This window comes from Elephantulus edwardii, unplaced genomic scaffold (genome assembly GCF_000299155.1).
Source record: "Elephantulus edwardii isolate Elephantulus edwardi_28Jun2011 unplaced genomic scaffold, EleEdw1.0 scaffold00185, whole genome shotgun sequence".
Classification (NCBI taxonomy): Eukaryota; Metazoa; Chordata; class Mammalia; order Macroscelidea; family Macroscelididae; genus Elephantulus; species Elephantulus edwardii.
The window spans coordinates 1,189,471-1,204,204 of NW_006399935.1; the positions used below are offsets into that span (position 1 = coordinate 1,189,471).

The following is a 14,734-nucleotide window of genomic DNA, read 5'->3' on the forward strand; positions in this document are numbered from 1 at the left end:
CCTTAGCCACTCTCCAGTCTATTACACATGAACACACATTTTTTAATATCCTGACAATTCTGTCATGTGTTTTTTGTCTATACCCCACCCTCCGCCCTTGGTAGGAGATGAGTTCTGAATCAGAATGTTCATCAGAGTGTCCATCCTGGAAAAGGTGCTCGGTAAATAATGCTCACTTCTGAAGTGTATCTACAGAGCCACAAAGGCAACTTCTTGGCCAAAGGCAGCCTGAATGAGTGGCACAGACACATGTGGATATGTGCAGAGGAGCACAGGACCTGGGCAAGCTAGGGTGCACTGCACAACCATCAGGGCTAGCAGACCCTGGCCACTCTCCCTTGGCCCTGAGTGGCTGGCTCTGCACTGCTGTGCTGGACGATGGCAACAGGCACGGGCCCTCCGTGACCTACAGATATGCCAGTGACCCTGCATCAGACCCTGAGCCTGGCTTCTGTGGGAGTCTAGCCTGGTTTTCGCTTCACTCTGCATCCCTGACCATGTCCTGAGAGTCAAGGTGTAAGGGCCATCTTGGAAAGGTGAGGACGCCTGCCCAGGGCCCAAGTCACCTCTAGCTGAACTCCTGGTGAACTGTGACCAGGCCTTGCTAGTGGCCACAGGGCCTGACAAGTCTAGGTCAGCAGGCTGTGGCTTGGTTTACAGGGAGATAAGGAGGGGAGGGGACAGTGTGTGACCCACTCTGCCACCCCACAGGAAGGCCTGGCTGCTGCCTGACTCCCCCCCCCCCCCGCATCTCCCCTTGTGGCTCCCACAGGTGCAGGGTCTCCTGGGATGGGGACTCACCATGGCTGCAGGTGGATGGTGGGCTGCACAGTGCGAGGGATGCAGCAGACTGTTGCCTTCAGGAAATAACCAGCTTCTGCTTGAGCCAGTGCAGAGGTTGGGGGCAGCCGAAGGGGAAGGAGGGCAGAGGAGGAAGGAGGGGGCGGGGCCTCCCCAGCCCTAGGTCCTCAGATCCCACAAGTCCCTGTCCCCTCTTTTGTGGCTGTGCTTGAGCTATATGTGCTGGAGAGTAGCACAAGCCCCACGGAGGCCCTAGCCTCACTCTGTTATCATCCTCCCCTGGCTCTGCTAGGTCTTATATGCCAGGGTTGAAAGTCTCCAGTAGGGTGTCCTGGGAGGGAGAAGGGCCCCCTAGATCTGGGGCTCTGGGTCCCCTGGCTGACTTGGCAGCGGAGGGGGAGGGTTGCCCTCTTGCCTCAGGGGCCTCTGCCTTCCTCATTTCGACACTTCCCTGCTGGCTGCTTCCCAGCTCAGATTGCCTGTCACACTGAGAGGCCAGGGGGCTGGGGATGGCATTGGCAGGGGGTAGGGTGGATTGGTGGGGGTGGTAGATGAGGGAAGGAGGGAGTCGCTGGAGAACACTGTGATCTCAAGGTGGAAGGTGTGTGTGGGGGGGTAGGGGTAGGGAGGAAGCAGAGGAGACAGGGTTAGGAGGGGGCTGGGGGTGATGAAGGAAGCAGTCCAGCCAGAGAAGGGTGTGCTAACCGCACTAGCTTGTCCCAGGTCAGCGTCTCTGTGGGCTCCGACTGAGGAGTGGAAAGGAGGTCAGAACCCTTTCTTCACAGATTCTGCCTACTCTGCTCTGGGTGTAGTGTGGATGGTGTGCAGAGAACCACGGCTCCCATAGGCTGTTCCTTGGCTGCACAAGCCATCTGAAAGCCGACTGCCAGGCCTTGCTTCTTCCACGGCACTATGGGTGGGTTTGAACTGCCAGTATTTGGGCTAGCTGTTCATTGCTGTCAGTTCTACTCGCAGTGACTCTGCAGGATGCAGCTGTGTTCCCTAAGGTTTTTCAGAGCATTCAGGAATCAGATCTCCAGGCCTGATTTTAAAACTAATGTTATTTAAGTGAAAGTTTACAATGCAAATTAATTTTCCACCCAATAATTCACGTGCATTTTAGAACTTTAATTTCAAGGCCTCCAATGGATTGCTATTGTACATAGGGTTTTCAGAAATGGATGGCCAATCCTTCTTCCTAGTCTGTCTTAATCTGAATGCACAGATTTAGAAAAGTATCTGACAGACAAGCATTTTACAGGAAAAAAAAGCAGATGAAAGGTATTTCCCCAATTGTGGCATTAACCAATAGTTTCAGTGTTGGCCCCACAAGTGTCTTGACCCACCCATTTTCCTGCTCCACCATCCACCAGCATCCCCTTCCACACCTATCTCCCATTGTCCAGCCCTTGATCTGATAGCTTCTATCTCATATGCTTGGGAGGGTGGAGGGACAGCACAGGATAGGAAGACCTTCTATGAGGTGGATTAATTCAGTGACTGCGGTAATGAAGGTAGTGGAGACAGTGAAGTTGGCACAGGACAGAGCAGGGTTTAGGGCTGCTGTACATAGGGTTGTTATGAGTCGCAGGTGAGTGGATGGCACATAACAACCAACAATGGATTGCACTTTGCCCACTTTCCCCCTGTAATTCTTATGTCTGTGAATCCTTCAATACTTCAACACGTCTTCCTTTGCTTTAGTGATGGGGTGCTGGTCACCCCTTATTGGGCATGACCCTTCCAGATCAGACTTCTGTGGCACCTCTGCATGCATCCAACCCACCCACCTTTGGACTGGTAGTCAGACAACTGCTGAGGCCCCCATCCCTGTGTGAGCCCCGGTGGGGTGGACACTCAATGCAGCTCTGAGAAGCACCAAAAACCTGTAAAATGCACTCTGACTGAGGTCCATGAGGGGCTGGCTGGGGCTGCAGGGCTGCGGATCCGGAGCTTCTGCCGGGAGGGTGCTGCATTCTGCCTTCATCCGGCCCAGAGGAATGGAACACACAGTGCTAAGAGCACTGCTGTGGAATTCTGGGACCTTCTCACCCACTTCCAAGTATGGGGGTTCCCTCCTAGCTGGAGCTCCTCTAAGGTCTTCTGAGTCTCAGTCTGAGTCAGCTGAGGTTGGTCACCAGAGCACTGGATGGAGTATTGGAAAGTGTGAGGACTCAAGAACGAACAAGACTAGCGGTAAATAGAGTGGATGGAGGCTCCAACAAGGACGGCCAAGCGCTGACCGCTGTTGACTGCCCGTGCGGCCGGCAGGGGCGCCAGCGGGCGGTGCGCGCGGGGCTGGCGCGCAGTCACGGCACGGCCGGCAGGGGGCGCACGGCCCCTGCTTCGTGCGCAAGCTCCTTCCTTGGAGCTGGGGGCGGGGCCCAGGGGTCCCCACGTGGACAAAAAGCGGGGTGGGGGGAGGCACGTGGACAAACAACTCCTGATGGAACTAGGGAGTCAGAGTCGGGAAGCAGCAGAAGCCTGGGCGAGGCAGGATCGGCCCTGGGGAGGGTGGCTTCAGGGGCGCTAGCCCAGAGCTCTTGAGGACGCCCCAGGTGTGAACGCAGGCAGAGCGGAAGCACCTGGTCTTCTGGGACTGCCCGTGGCTGCTTAGGTCTAGGGTGGTCTGAGCACTTGAGCGGGTGGACCGCGGCTGTGCAGAGGGGTTGAGGCAGCAAAGCCAGGAGCTTGGAATGGAGGCTGATCGGGACCGCGGGTGCGGGCTAGGTTTCAGAACGCGCCCAGGACCTGCCCCTTTCCCGTGCTCAGCTGGCAACAGATGGCCGAGCTGGTGGTGGACAGTTCTCAGAAGGGCAGGCACCTGGCCGACTCCACGGTCAGATTAAAAGGACCTTCTGCAGAGGCTCAGCGGGAGGAACTTGTACCTGCAGTCATTGGCCACCTTGGCCCTGCTCTGAAAGGCGGGCCCAGGGTCGTGTCACTGTCCTCAGACTCCTGTGTGTCCCCTGCTGGGCGGGGAGTGGGGTGGACTTCCCTTCAGGACTTCCTGACCTTGGGGGACCTCTGTACATAGCAGCTCCAAAAAGAGTTGATCATGAGGGAGGGAGCGTGGGCAGGAAGGAGTCTGCAGAGTGGACACCGTCATCAGTGGAGGCCAGGTCCTGACCCACTTCCCCAGGGATAGAGCAGAGTGCCAGCTTGATCCAAAGGGCAGCTAGGAGCCATTCCCTATACCTGGGTGACAGATTAAGGGACGTTCCTTGGGCCAAGGCATGTGTGGATTTGGGCTGTGATGGGCCCTGCAGGGTTAGGTGCAGGATGATGGGACCATGGTGATTACGTGCCACCGGAGCACCTATGGCACAATGGTTATCACTGTGACCACTAACTGAAAGGACGGCAGGCAATTTATACCCCTGTAGTGGTGCCACGGAAGAAAGGCCTGGCAATATGCTTCCATCACAGTTATAACTGAGGAAGCCCTATGGTTTCCTTGTTCTGTAATGCATGAGGGTCTCCAGAAGTTGGAATTAACTTGACTGCAATGGAGCAGGGAGCCCTGGAACCCTGGAGAGGGGCTGTAGGCCTGGAACACCCTGTCTCTGGGTAAGGGTGCATTTGGGACTACAACCATATTTGGGGGGGCATCCCAGAGGCATGGGTGCAAATGAGGGGGTACCTCAAAGGCCCACTCTGGGCTTCTGTTGTGGAAGGGTGGTGATAACTGGGCCGACCCCACAGTGAGCCAGGTCTGCCCCCCTCACCCATCAGAGCAAGGCCCAGTCAGCACAGCTTGCAGATCTGTAGAGGGAGGGATGAAGATCACTCCGCAGTTACCTCCCAAACTTCTGACCCTTTCATGCCTCTTAATAAAGACTTGAGCACTTTGACATCTACTCTAAGGACTAGGAAGGCGGGGTTCAGGGCAGCAGTCTTTTCCCAGGCCACAGCTAGGAGGCCTGGGAGATCCGGGAGGCCCAGCTTGCCACCCCACAGCTGGAGCTGAGCAATAATGGGCTCAGTGGAGACTTTGAGGTGCTGGCAGCGCAGACCCCTGACCTGACCCACCTGAACTTCAGAAGCAGCCACGTCAAGGATGCTGTGGCCCTGAATCCTGTAACGGGGTATAGTAGTGGTCCTACATCCAGGTACCCAAGCCTTTCTCCACCCCACTGCCCACCCTAGCCCTGTCCAACTGTGAGGTGATCCAGCTCTTTACTGCTGCCCAGCTGGTCTACCTGGACAGATGTGATGCCAGGTGGCTGCGCCCCAGGTGCGAATACTGGAGGACCAAGTGGCAGAGGGAGGAACTGGTGAGGGAGGGCCAAGGAGGTGGTGCAAAGAGGTTTGTTTCGTGGCGGCAGACAGGAGGATGAAGGAGAAAACTCCACGGAAGAACTGAGAGGAGCTCTCTGCCCTGGGTTCACATACTCAGAGGAGGAGGGATCTATTGAGTGTGGTGGCCAGTTGTCAAAGAGATGGTGTCTTGTGGGCTACTGTGAGCATAGAACTTCACTGAATGTGTGTGGAGTCACTGAAGGGCGCTGGCCAGCGGACAGAAATGGTCTCTAGTGGTCTTCAGGCTGGGGGGACAGAGGAGAGAGGGTGGTGGGAAGGAAGCGTGCCACGGGTGTTGAAACCAGCTGTGAACGAGGCATGGCTGCATGCTGACCCAGGGGGTCTGGCCACGTAGGTTCTGTTGAAAGTGGGACACTGTGTACCCCAGATGGCCTGTCTTCCCATGAAAGAGAAGAGGTTCCCATGTCTGGAGTACAAAGGAGATAGCAAACCCTGATGCCACCTCAGAGCAAGGTGGGGGAAGCAGCGGAGTCTGGCAGCCAAGGACAAGGCGGCCTGAGCGTCCAGCTCTACCAGGCCTGTACTGCCCAGGATCCCCCCACCCCGATTCTCCAGCTAGGTTGACTGGGCACTTTTCCTGTAAACTATCACATCTGGTTTGTGGAAGTGGTGGGACACTGGCCCCTCTCTATACCAGCTGGGGTGGCCTGGACGGCAGGGCGACGATCCTGGGCACAGGATGCTGTGCTCGCCCGATGGCCAGACTTGGCTTACTGGGCCCACAGGGCCAAGGGACCTAGACACGTGCCGGCTCAGAGCGGTTCCTTTATTGTCCCCCCCAATCACAACACTACTCAAGGCCCTCACCCCCCCCCCCCAAAGGCGGCCACTGGTCAGAGCGGCAAGAAAACCGGACGCTCCCCTTCTGGCGGCGGTGGCGGTGGTGGCGGTGTCGGCGGCACCTTGGGCGCAAGCGGGGCCGGGTCTGGGGCGGCGAGAGGAGGGGCGCCTGAGCCTCGGCCCCCACCCGCCCCGCGCCCTCCCACGGTCCCTGCCTTACCCGCCGGGCTGTCGGGGCGGGGCGGCCCGGGCGCGGGGCCCGTGGGGCGGTGGTCCTCCAGGTGCAGCGTCATGGCGGGTCGCGAGGCGGTGGAGAAGGCGCACTGCATGCACGAGTAGCGGCCGCGCGTGTGCTCCCACACGATGCGGCTCGGGGCCGCGTGCCCTGCGGGCGGGCGGGCGACCGGTCACCCCGGGCCTGCGGGCCCTTTCCAACCTGACTACCCGAGCGACCGGGAGGGGTCTCCGCGGAACCGCCGGCGCAGATGAAATCGCAGGTGGCAGCCGTTTTAGGGGCAAACAGCCTGTATTTCGGGGGCGCAGCTGGCGCCCGGGGCAGGAGACGTGCACTGCCGCCCCCTACGGCCACCTGGCCACGGCAGGACGAAGCCCCTCCATCCCTCCCTGGTGGTCACCAGCACGCACCTGAGGACGCTTCGGCGCCGCCCTGGGGCTTCCGGGGGCTGCCGCTGGCACCTGCGTGGAGAGCGGGGGTTCAGGCCAGAGATCGGAGGGGCGGGGAGGAGGGAAGCTGGGTCCGCCCCTTCGAGTGGCCCCGCCCCCACTCACCTTGGTTCTTTTTCCAGACGGCGGCGCTGGAGGTGGGCGGCCCGGGCGCGGTGGCCAGGAAGGGGCGTAGGCGTGGGGGGCTCAGGCCAAAGGGAGCGGGGTTCAAGTAGGGTAGGAAGGGGCCGGCGGGGGTCGGGGCGGGGGTCGTGAAGGGCTCGAGCAAGGGCAGCGGCAGGCCGGGCGCCGACGCGGAGTCGGCCTCCGGGGGGCGCTCGGGCGCCGGCGGCTCCTTGTCGAGGGCGGGGGGCGGCGGCGGCGGGGCTGGGCTCTGCGCATGCTCGGCGCAAACATGCAGATGCTTGAAGAGCGAGCGGTGCGTGCGGAAGCGCAGGAGGCAGTTCTCACACCTGGGGCGGGGCACAGGGCGGGGCGGGGCCTCTGGGTGACGGGGCGGGGCTTCCCCCGACGCCGCACAGGCTCCGCCCCGGCAGCGTGCTGGTGGGACAACGGGGGGGGGGGGGGGGGGTGACAGTCACAGGTGGCAGATCCTCCACCTGCGGGACGGGGCCTAGACAGCTTGCCCTATGCGCCCCCCTACTGTGGCTTCGACCATTCTCGCCCCCTCCGCGTCCTGGGAAAACGAGGAAGGACGTCTCAACCTTGACTTAGGCCCGCGCTTTCCATCTAGGTCCTCCAGGGAGGCTGGGCGGGGCCATGCTCACGTAAGGGTGGCCTTTTTGGGCCAATGAGAGTGGAGGTCTTCACGAAGCCACGCCCACACGCAGACCCACCCTCCACAGTAGTAAAAGGCTGGGGACTCAATAGCCCCTGGTGCAGTAGGAGTGGGCAGAGCTTCTGGCACCAGCACTCTTCCTACCCCGATACCCTGCGACATGGGGTGGGGTCTCACTTGAAGTAGCGGTTGGGTTTGTAGTGCAGCTTGCTGTGAGCCATCAACTCCTGCATGCTGGGGAAGGTCTCCGCGCAGCTCAGGGCCGAGCATCGGAAGAGCTTGCCTAGAAGGTGGGCAGGGGAATGAGCGAGGTGTCCAGGCTGGCGGACGGGGGCGGGGGGGGGGGGGACGGGGAGGGGAGGGTTCTTCCCTAGCTTCGTCTTACCTTCCAGGGACTGTGTGGGCGGGCAGTGGGTTCGAAGATGTTGCGCCAGGTCCCGCACACTGGAGAAACTGAGGAAGCAGCCTGGACTGGAGCAGGGGACCTGCTTCCCTGCAGAATGCAAAGAACGGGAGGTGGGGGAGAGGGTTCGCTGGTCCCTTTCTCACCGACTCTACCCCCACCCGCGGGACTCTGCCCCAGGGAAGCACTGAGAAGGCCAGAATCGCCCTCTGCCCTGGCCACCAGACTGAGATGTCAGAGGGCAGGGGTAAGGTGGCCTGCATACAGCTGGTGGTTGGTAAATGATGGGTGATATTCCTCTAGATGGGATCTGGGCTGAGAGACAACCTGCATCCCACTGCTCCGAGGTCTGTGGCCCCTTCCTCAAGGTCCCCTCACAGGTCACCTGGTGGCGGGCGACGTCTGGGAGGTCGCAGGTCTTCAGTGGTCCCAGACACTGTGCCGGGGCTAGGTCCAGGGATGGGCTGAGTGCTGTCCCCTGCAGGTCCTCCAAGTCCCCACACTGGGGGAGTGGCTGCCCGGTCAGGGCCTGGCTCATCCCCCATGGGGATGCCGGACCCACTGGCCACAACTGGGGACACCACCTCTTTGTCCGTCTCGCTGGAGAGGGGCTCCGCGGTGGTGGGCATATCCAGGCTCAGTTCCAAGGGCTCTTCCTCCTGGTGGGAGGAGAAAAGCAAACAGAACCCTTCAGGATCCAGGTGTGGCCTGGACCAGCCAAGGAACCACCTTGTCAAACGCACTGTGCCCATCATTCTAGAAGCTTTACTGCACCGAGGGCACTGGGTAAGGGTGGATGAAGCCTCCTAAAACTCTCCTCTGGTTCGTCCTTGGCAGGGAGTTGAGAGGTGTCCCTGATGCGGAAGATATACCTGTTAAGATTTATCCCTAGGAGCGCAGCAAACATCCCTTCTCCAACTTAGGTGGGCGGCCCCAGAGGCGTGGCCTCCAGGTAGTGGGCTACAAAGGCTTTGGAATGGATGCGCGTAGGGAAATGACAAAGGAGCCAGACGGCCAAAAGGACTGAGGAAGGAGTTTCTATAGAAACTCCTATATGGGGCCGTATAGACTAATCTGGAGGTGTTAGGGGTACAAAGGAGGCGAGTTCGGGGCGTGGCCTAAGCCTTGTGGGCGGGGCCCAGGCAGGAAGTAGGCGAAGAGCGGGGGTCCTCCGGTGGAGGGAGTGTGCCCGGATGTGGGGGGCGGGGCTGCCCAGAGGGGTGTGTGCGCGCGACGTGCCGTTCGCAGCCTGTCCCCGCCGCGCCAGTGTGCCCGCATCCGCGGCGCCGCGCTCACCATCTTCGACTCAGATAAGCTCTCTTGCTCCGGTGGCGAAATCGGCTCCAGCCGCGACAGCGTCGATTCTCTCGGCAGGGCGGGCGCGCGCTCACGGCGGCACTAGCTTGCCCCTGCCAGATCTCGCGAGAGTGGGGCGGGGCTGGGGGCGGGGCTCCCATTGGTCGCTGGACCAAGGGGCGGGTCCTGGGGATTGGGCGGTGCTGGACTGCGCAGTGGACGCTGGAGCGGACCTGCGGTCTGGCTGCACCTTCTAGAGTCTGTGTGCCAAGTCAGACCCCACTGTCCTAGTCTCAGAAAGGGACACTTTCAGCTCTTCCCGCCAGTAGCCCTAGAAAGGCGGTAAACAGCGGCTTTCTTACTGTAGAGATCATATTAGTTCGGACCTATGGGCTCTTTGGAGGGAAATTAGTAAGAGTCGTCAACATTTTAAATACACGTAGTTGGAATGGGTCTGTTGAGATACCCAGATGGGGGATGAGAAGCTCAATGCCGTCTTCAGCTTAATACATGGATGTCAGGATGGAGATGCCCTTTTGATGGAGGGTGGAAGATGGTCTTTTTCAAGGATTAGCCCTTTGCACCTGCGGAGTGGAGGGGGTCAGCAGCCATTGTATTGTCCTGTGTAAAACGCAATGGATAAGTATCCACCCAGAAGCCCATCGCCCAAGCCTTGGACCAAATGAAACAATAAAGCTTTTTGCAGTAGCTTAAACAACAACAAAACACAATAAAACCACGACGGACATAGATTTTTCTGTGTACTTGTGCACTTTTATATGCAGAGAGCATCATTAGAAGCTGTTCTCTGAATTAAAACTCTGGAGCATAAGAATATGCAAGTGGAGTTTGGAGCGTGGCCCGGATTCAAATCTGAAATAAATTCCCTCTTGCCCTTGAAAAAAAAAAAAAGAATATGCAAGTGGGGGAAAGATTTTTTCTTTTGTATTATTTGAATTACAATTTCTGTCTCCTACTCTTTTTTTTTTTTTTTTTACATTTTCTGGGTAGCATAAATGATTAAGCAGTAGACAAAAAAACCCAAAAGGTTATTAATTCAAACTCAACTAGATGAGCCTTGGGAAAAAGACTTGTCAGTCTGCTCCTGAAAGATTACATACTTGAAAACCCTATTTAATGCCATTCTACTCTGACACACAAGGGGTCACCATATAGCCAATTGACTCGATGTCAGCTAACATCACCATCATCATTAAAAATCCAGTTAAAAAACCCCTCATGATTCAGATGGTTTTACTGATCTCCCTGAATTGTACATGGGAAAAATGTTCAGTTGGCAAATATTTTTCATACCTGTCTAGGTGTTGTTAAGCTTTGTCCAATCTTGTGCCAACTTCACAAGCTTAAGCCCACTGTTGCAATAGCTGTGTCCATCTGTCTTGTTGAGGGTCTTTTTTCTCCCCTCTGATCATCTACTTTTCCAAGTATGATGTCCTTCCCCTGGGATTGGCCCCTCTTGATAACATGCTCAAAATATGGGAAGCAAGTCTCATCATCCTAAACATATTTAACACAGTAACATTTTTAGAGATTGATACCAAACACATTTCTTCGCTATTAGTTTGAAAAAGAAAGGTGCTTGTGATGCAGGCTGGAGAGGGGGTTGTGTGGAGGAGAGGCTAGTGCAATCACTCTAGGGAGAGTGGGGTGGGTGGTGTGAGGTCTCAGCAAGGACAGGAACCAAGAAAGGGAGAGGAGGGGCCGGATTTGAGAAATAGTGCAAAACAGTCAACAGGATGTGGGGCCAGGGAGTGGGCAGGGTCAAGGTGACTGAGGTTTGCAGGCTGTGATGTCTGTAACCTAGATGTGAGAGCTGCCCGTTAAAATACCTGTCAAATCCACTCCCTTCTCCATGCCCACCATCCTACCCAACCGTCGTATCTCTTCATCCTTCCTGGATGCTGTTACTAGCATCCAGGTGAACAGAGTGTTGGCCATGGTGGTGAGACTGTTCCCCAGAATGCCAAGGTCAGAGGAAACTAGCATAGTGAATGAGTTCAAGTGAAGTGAAAGGAGCTGGAAAACTTCAAGTCTTCAGGAGCCCTGGTAGCACAATGGTTAAGTGCTTGGCTGCTAATTGGAATGCCTGGTGGTGGCAGGCTACAACGGCAAAGATTTACAGCCTCAGAAACTCTGTGGGGCAGTTTTATCTTACCCTGTACATTACTATGTTGATACAATGGCACACAACCACTCCTCTTCTGCACCTAGGAAATGCCCAGCTGTTGAGGTTGCTGGCTAACATCCTTTTCCCCAGCCTGTCCCCACATTACAGTCTGGATGAGAAAGACACATACAGTTGGACTTAAAAACAGACAAACAAATAAAAACCCTAATAAACATGTTGCCAGTGAGTCCATGACAACTCATGGTGACCCCATGTATTACAGAGGAGAACTGTTCCTTAGACTCACTTCCTTTCTGTAATCCTCCCAGAAGCAGTTTGCCAAGTTCATTGAATGGATTCGAACCCACCAACCTTCTGGTTAGTAGACCTGTGCAGAACATTTGCGCCACCCAGGGATCTTGGAAGCTGAAATCAATAGTCAAGCCCACTGTCATTCATTCAGTTGGTTCTGATTCACAGCAGCCCAGCAGGACAGAGTGGGACTGCCCCTTAAGACTTTAAGGGTGCCATCTTTTTAAAAAATTTTATTATTTTTTTTGTGTGTGTATACCATCAAATCAGATCTGACTGGTACAGGAGGAGATTGTTCCTCCTTCCCCAGTAAAGCATCTGGTGGGTTTGAACCACGCACCTCTGGGATTGCAGTGCAACTTCTTTCCACTAGGCCACCAGAGCTCACCAGGGTGCCATCTTTTAAGGATGCAGACTGCCACATCTTTCTCCCTCAGAGTGCCTGGGGGATTAGAATTACTAACCTTTGGGTTAGTAGCCAAACAATTTAGCCATTGCTTCACCAGAGCTCCTCAGAGGTTGGGCAGTGGAGTAAAACAGAGATAGATGTAAGGGACCAGGAATATCCCATTCACAACCCTGGTGTTTGTTTTTCCCATCCAGGATCATCATCCCACCGTAGGTACAGAAGGGAGACACTCCCAGCCCTTCAGAAGGATTGGCATTGCCTCCGTGCCTCCACTGGCTTTCCAGCTAATTAGGGCTCATTCTCTGCCTGGGAGTCTCCTGTCAAAGCTTAGATCCCTCTGTGTTGTGTTGCTAGGTCCCTTGGTGGTGGGAGTAAATTTGAACTGTCAACAGAACAGATATGTCTTGGAGAAGATGCAACTGGAATGTTCCTTGGAGGCCCAGTTGATGAAGCTTCATCTCACATATTTTGGACATGTAAGGAAAGGCTACAAAGAGAGAGCTACGTTGGCCTAGTGGAAAGGAAGTTATGCTACCAAGCCGAAGGTGGGTGATTTTCATCTGTGGCCCTCAGCCAGATTCAAATGGTTTTCCTGTCAAACATTCTTCTAGGTGGTATAGCACTGGTCTGTGCATTGCTGTACAGAGGTAACTTGTGGTTGCTGTGATACTGAACACTGTGACAGTGATGTGCCAATCGTGGTAATGGGTACCCATGGTGGACAGTGTTGGCTGGAGCTTCCCGACTAAAACAAGCCTAGAAGCAGGAGGGGCATCCACTTCTGAAATGGCTTGCCTCCGGAAACTCTATGTACGAACAGTGCTCAGGCCTTTAGTTCATAGGGTCACTATGAGTCGTCTACGATTCGACAGCACCAAACAACAACAAAAACAACAACAAGGAAAGGCTATTCGTTGGAAAAGGACATCATGCTTGGAAAAATGGAGGGTCGGTGACGGAGAGAAAGACTCTCAATGAGATGGATTGAGGCAGTGTCTGCGGCAATGGACTCGCATGTGTTGGGGATGATAAAGACGGAGCAGGCCAGGACAGGGTTCAGATCTGTTGTTCATGGGACTGCTGTGAGTCATGCTCAACGGCATGGCACTTAATAACAACTTAACCTAATGGTTATCAGTTTGAACCTAGCAAGCAGCACTTAGGAAGAAAGGTCTGGCAATCTGCTTTCATAAAGATTGTCATTAGCTGTTAGAAGGTAGATTTTGCTGGAGAAGGGGGGGCCATCTCCTCCTGTACCAGTCAGATCCAATTTGATGGTACACCCACAAAATAATAAAATTTAGAAAAGAAAAAAAAAAGAAGGTAGATTTTGATGCACACCCATGTTTATTGAAGCTTTGTTCACAATAGCAAAGAGCTGGAAACAATCTAAGTGCTCATCAGCAAACAAATGGATAGAGAAGCTCTGGTATATCCACACAATGGAATACTACACGGCACTGCAAAACAAGGAACTCATGCAATATTATTCCAAATGGGCGATGCTGGAGGACATTATGCTGAGTGAAATATCTCAGTCAAAAAGGGACAAATACTGTATAGAGCCACTGTTGTAAAATGGGACTGACATCAGGGTTGGGAAAAGACTGAGAAAGAGGGGATAAATTATGTATATTACATTGAAACAGATAATGAACTCTTTAAAAGGGATATATGATTAGGTATTATTGTCATGACAGGAGTCCAGAATGAAGGCTGCATAGTAAAGTGGACTTAGGGAGAGGGATTGTTTAACAATGAAAGAATTTTACTTTTCAAAGGGAAGAGGGAACTAGAGGGTGAGGTTGGGCAGGGATAAAAGTGCAACAATGAATGAAGGAAATCCAAAGTCTCTGTAAACTTTCATTAAAATTAATAAAAAAATATCCTTTGTAAGGGTTGAGATGTGGGGTCAGGATTGGTGGAAGATCAACAATCTGAGATATGCAGATGATACAACCCTGCTTGCTGAAACTGAGGAGGACCTGAAGCGCTTGCTGCAGAGGGTCAAGGACTGCAGCCTCCAATATGGATTGAGGCTCAATGTCAAGAAGACAAAGATTCTCACCACTGGGCCAGTTGGCAGCATAAGGATGGATGGTGAAGAGATTGAGATTGTTCACAGCTTCAGTTTGCTTGGCTCCACAGTCAACACTTTCAGCACCAGCAGCCAGGAAATTAGAAGACGTATTGCCATGGGAAAGTCTGCTGTTAGGGACCTCTCCAAAGTACTGAAGAGCAATGGTGTCTCTTTGGAGACTAAGGTGCATCTGATACAGGCCATGGTCTTTGCGATCACTTGTTATGCATCAGAGAGTTGGACAATGACTAAGGAGGATAGAAGGAGAATTGATGTCTTTGAGCTGTGGTGCAGGAGAAGAGTATTGAATGTACCATGGACTGCTAGGAAAGCAAACAGGTTCATCCTGGAAAGGGTCGAACTGGGCTGCTCCTTGGAGGCAGGATTCTAAGGCTCCGTCTAACATACTTTGTACATGTTGTAAGAAGGAACAGGTCCTTGGAGAAGGACATCATGCTTGGGAGGGTGGAGGGACAGCGCAGAAGGGGAAGGCCCCCTATGAGGTGGATTAATTCAGTGACTGGGGTAATTGGGATGGGTGTGTCGGAAGCGCGATTGGCACAGGACAGAGCAGGGTTTAGGGCTGTTGTACATAGGGTCGCTATGAGTCGCAGGCGACTTGATGGCACATAACAACAACAAGGGTTGAAAAAAAAAAGTAGATTTTGGGCAAGAAGCTGTTCTGCAATCCCAGAGGTATGCAGTTCAAATCCACCAGATGCTCTGCTAGAGAAGGAGGG

The 14,734-nt window shown here is 54.7% G+C and overlaps 1 protein-coding gene across 1 annotated transcript; it reads right to left on the bottom strand.

Annotated features, from left to right (window-relative positions):
• Positions 1 to 5,957: 5,957 nt before the first annotated feature.
• Positions 5,958 to 9,068, bottom strand: ZNF414 (zinc finger protein 414). The gene is made up of 8 exons (XM_006896404.1): positions 8,883 to 9,068; positions 8,155 to 8,428; positions 7,752 to 7,859; positions 7,544 to 7,649; positions 6,694 to 7,040; positions 6,550 to 6,600; positions 6,125 to 6,289; positions 5,958 to 6,049 (listed from the first exon to the last, which is right to left on the bottom strand). The coding sequence occupies exons 1-8, from the start codon at positions 9,066 to 9,068 to the stop codon at positions 5,958 to 5,960; spliced, it is 1,329 nt and encodes a 442-aa protein (XP_006896466.1).
• Between the last annotated feature and the right edge of the window lie 5,666 nt (positions 9,069 to 14,734).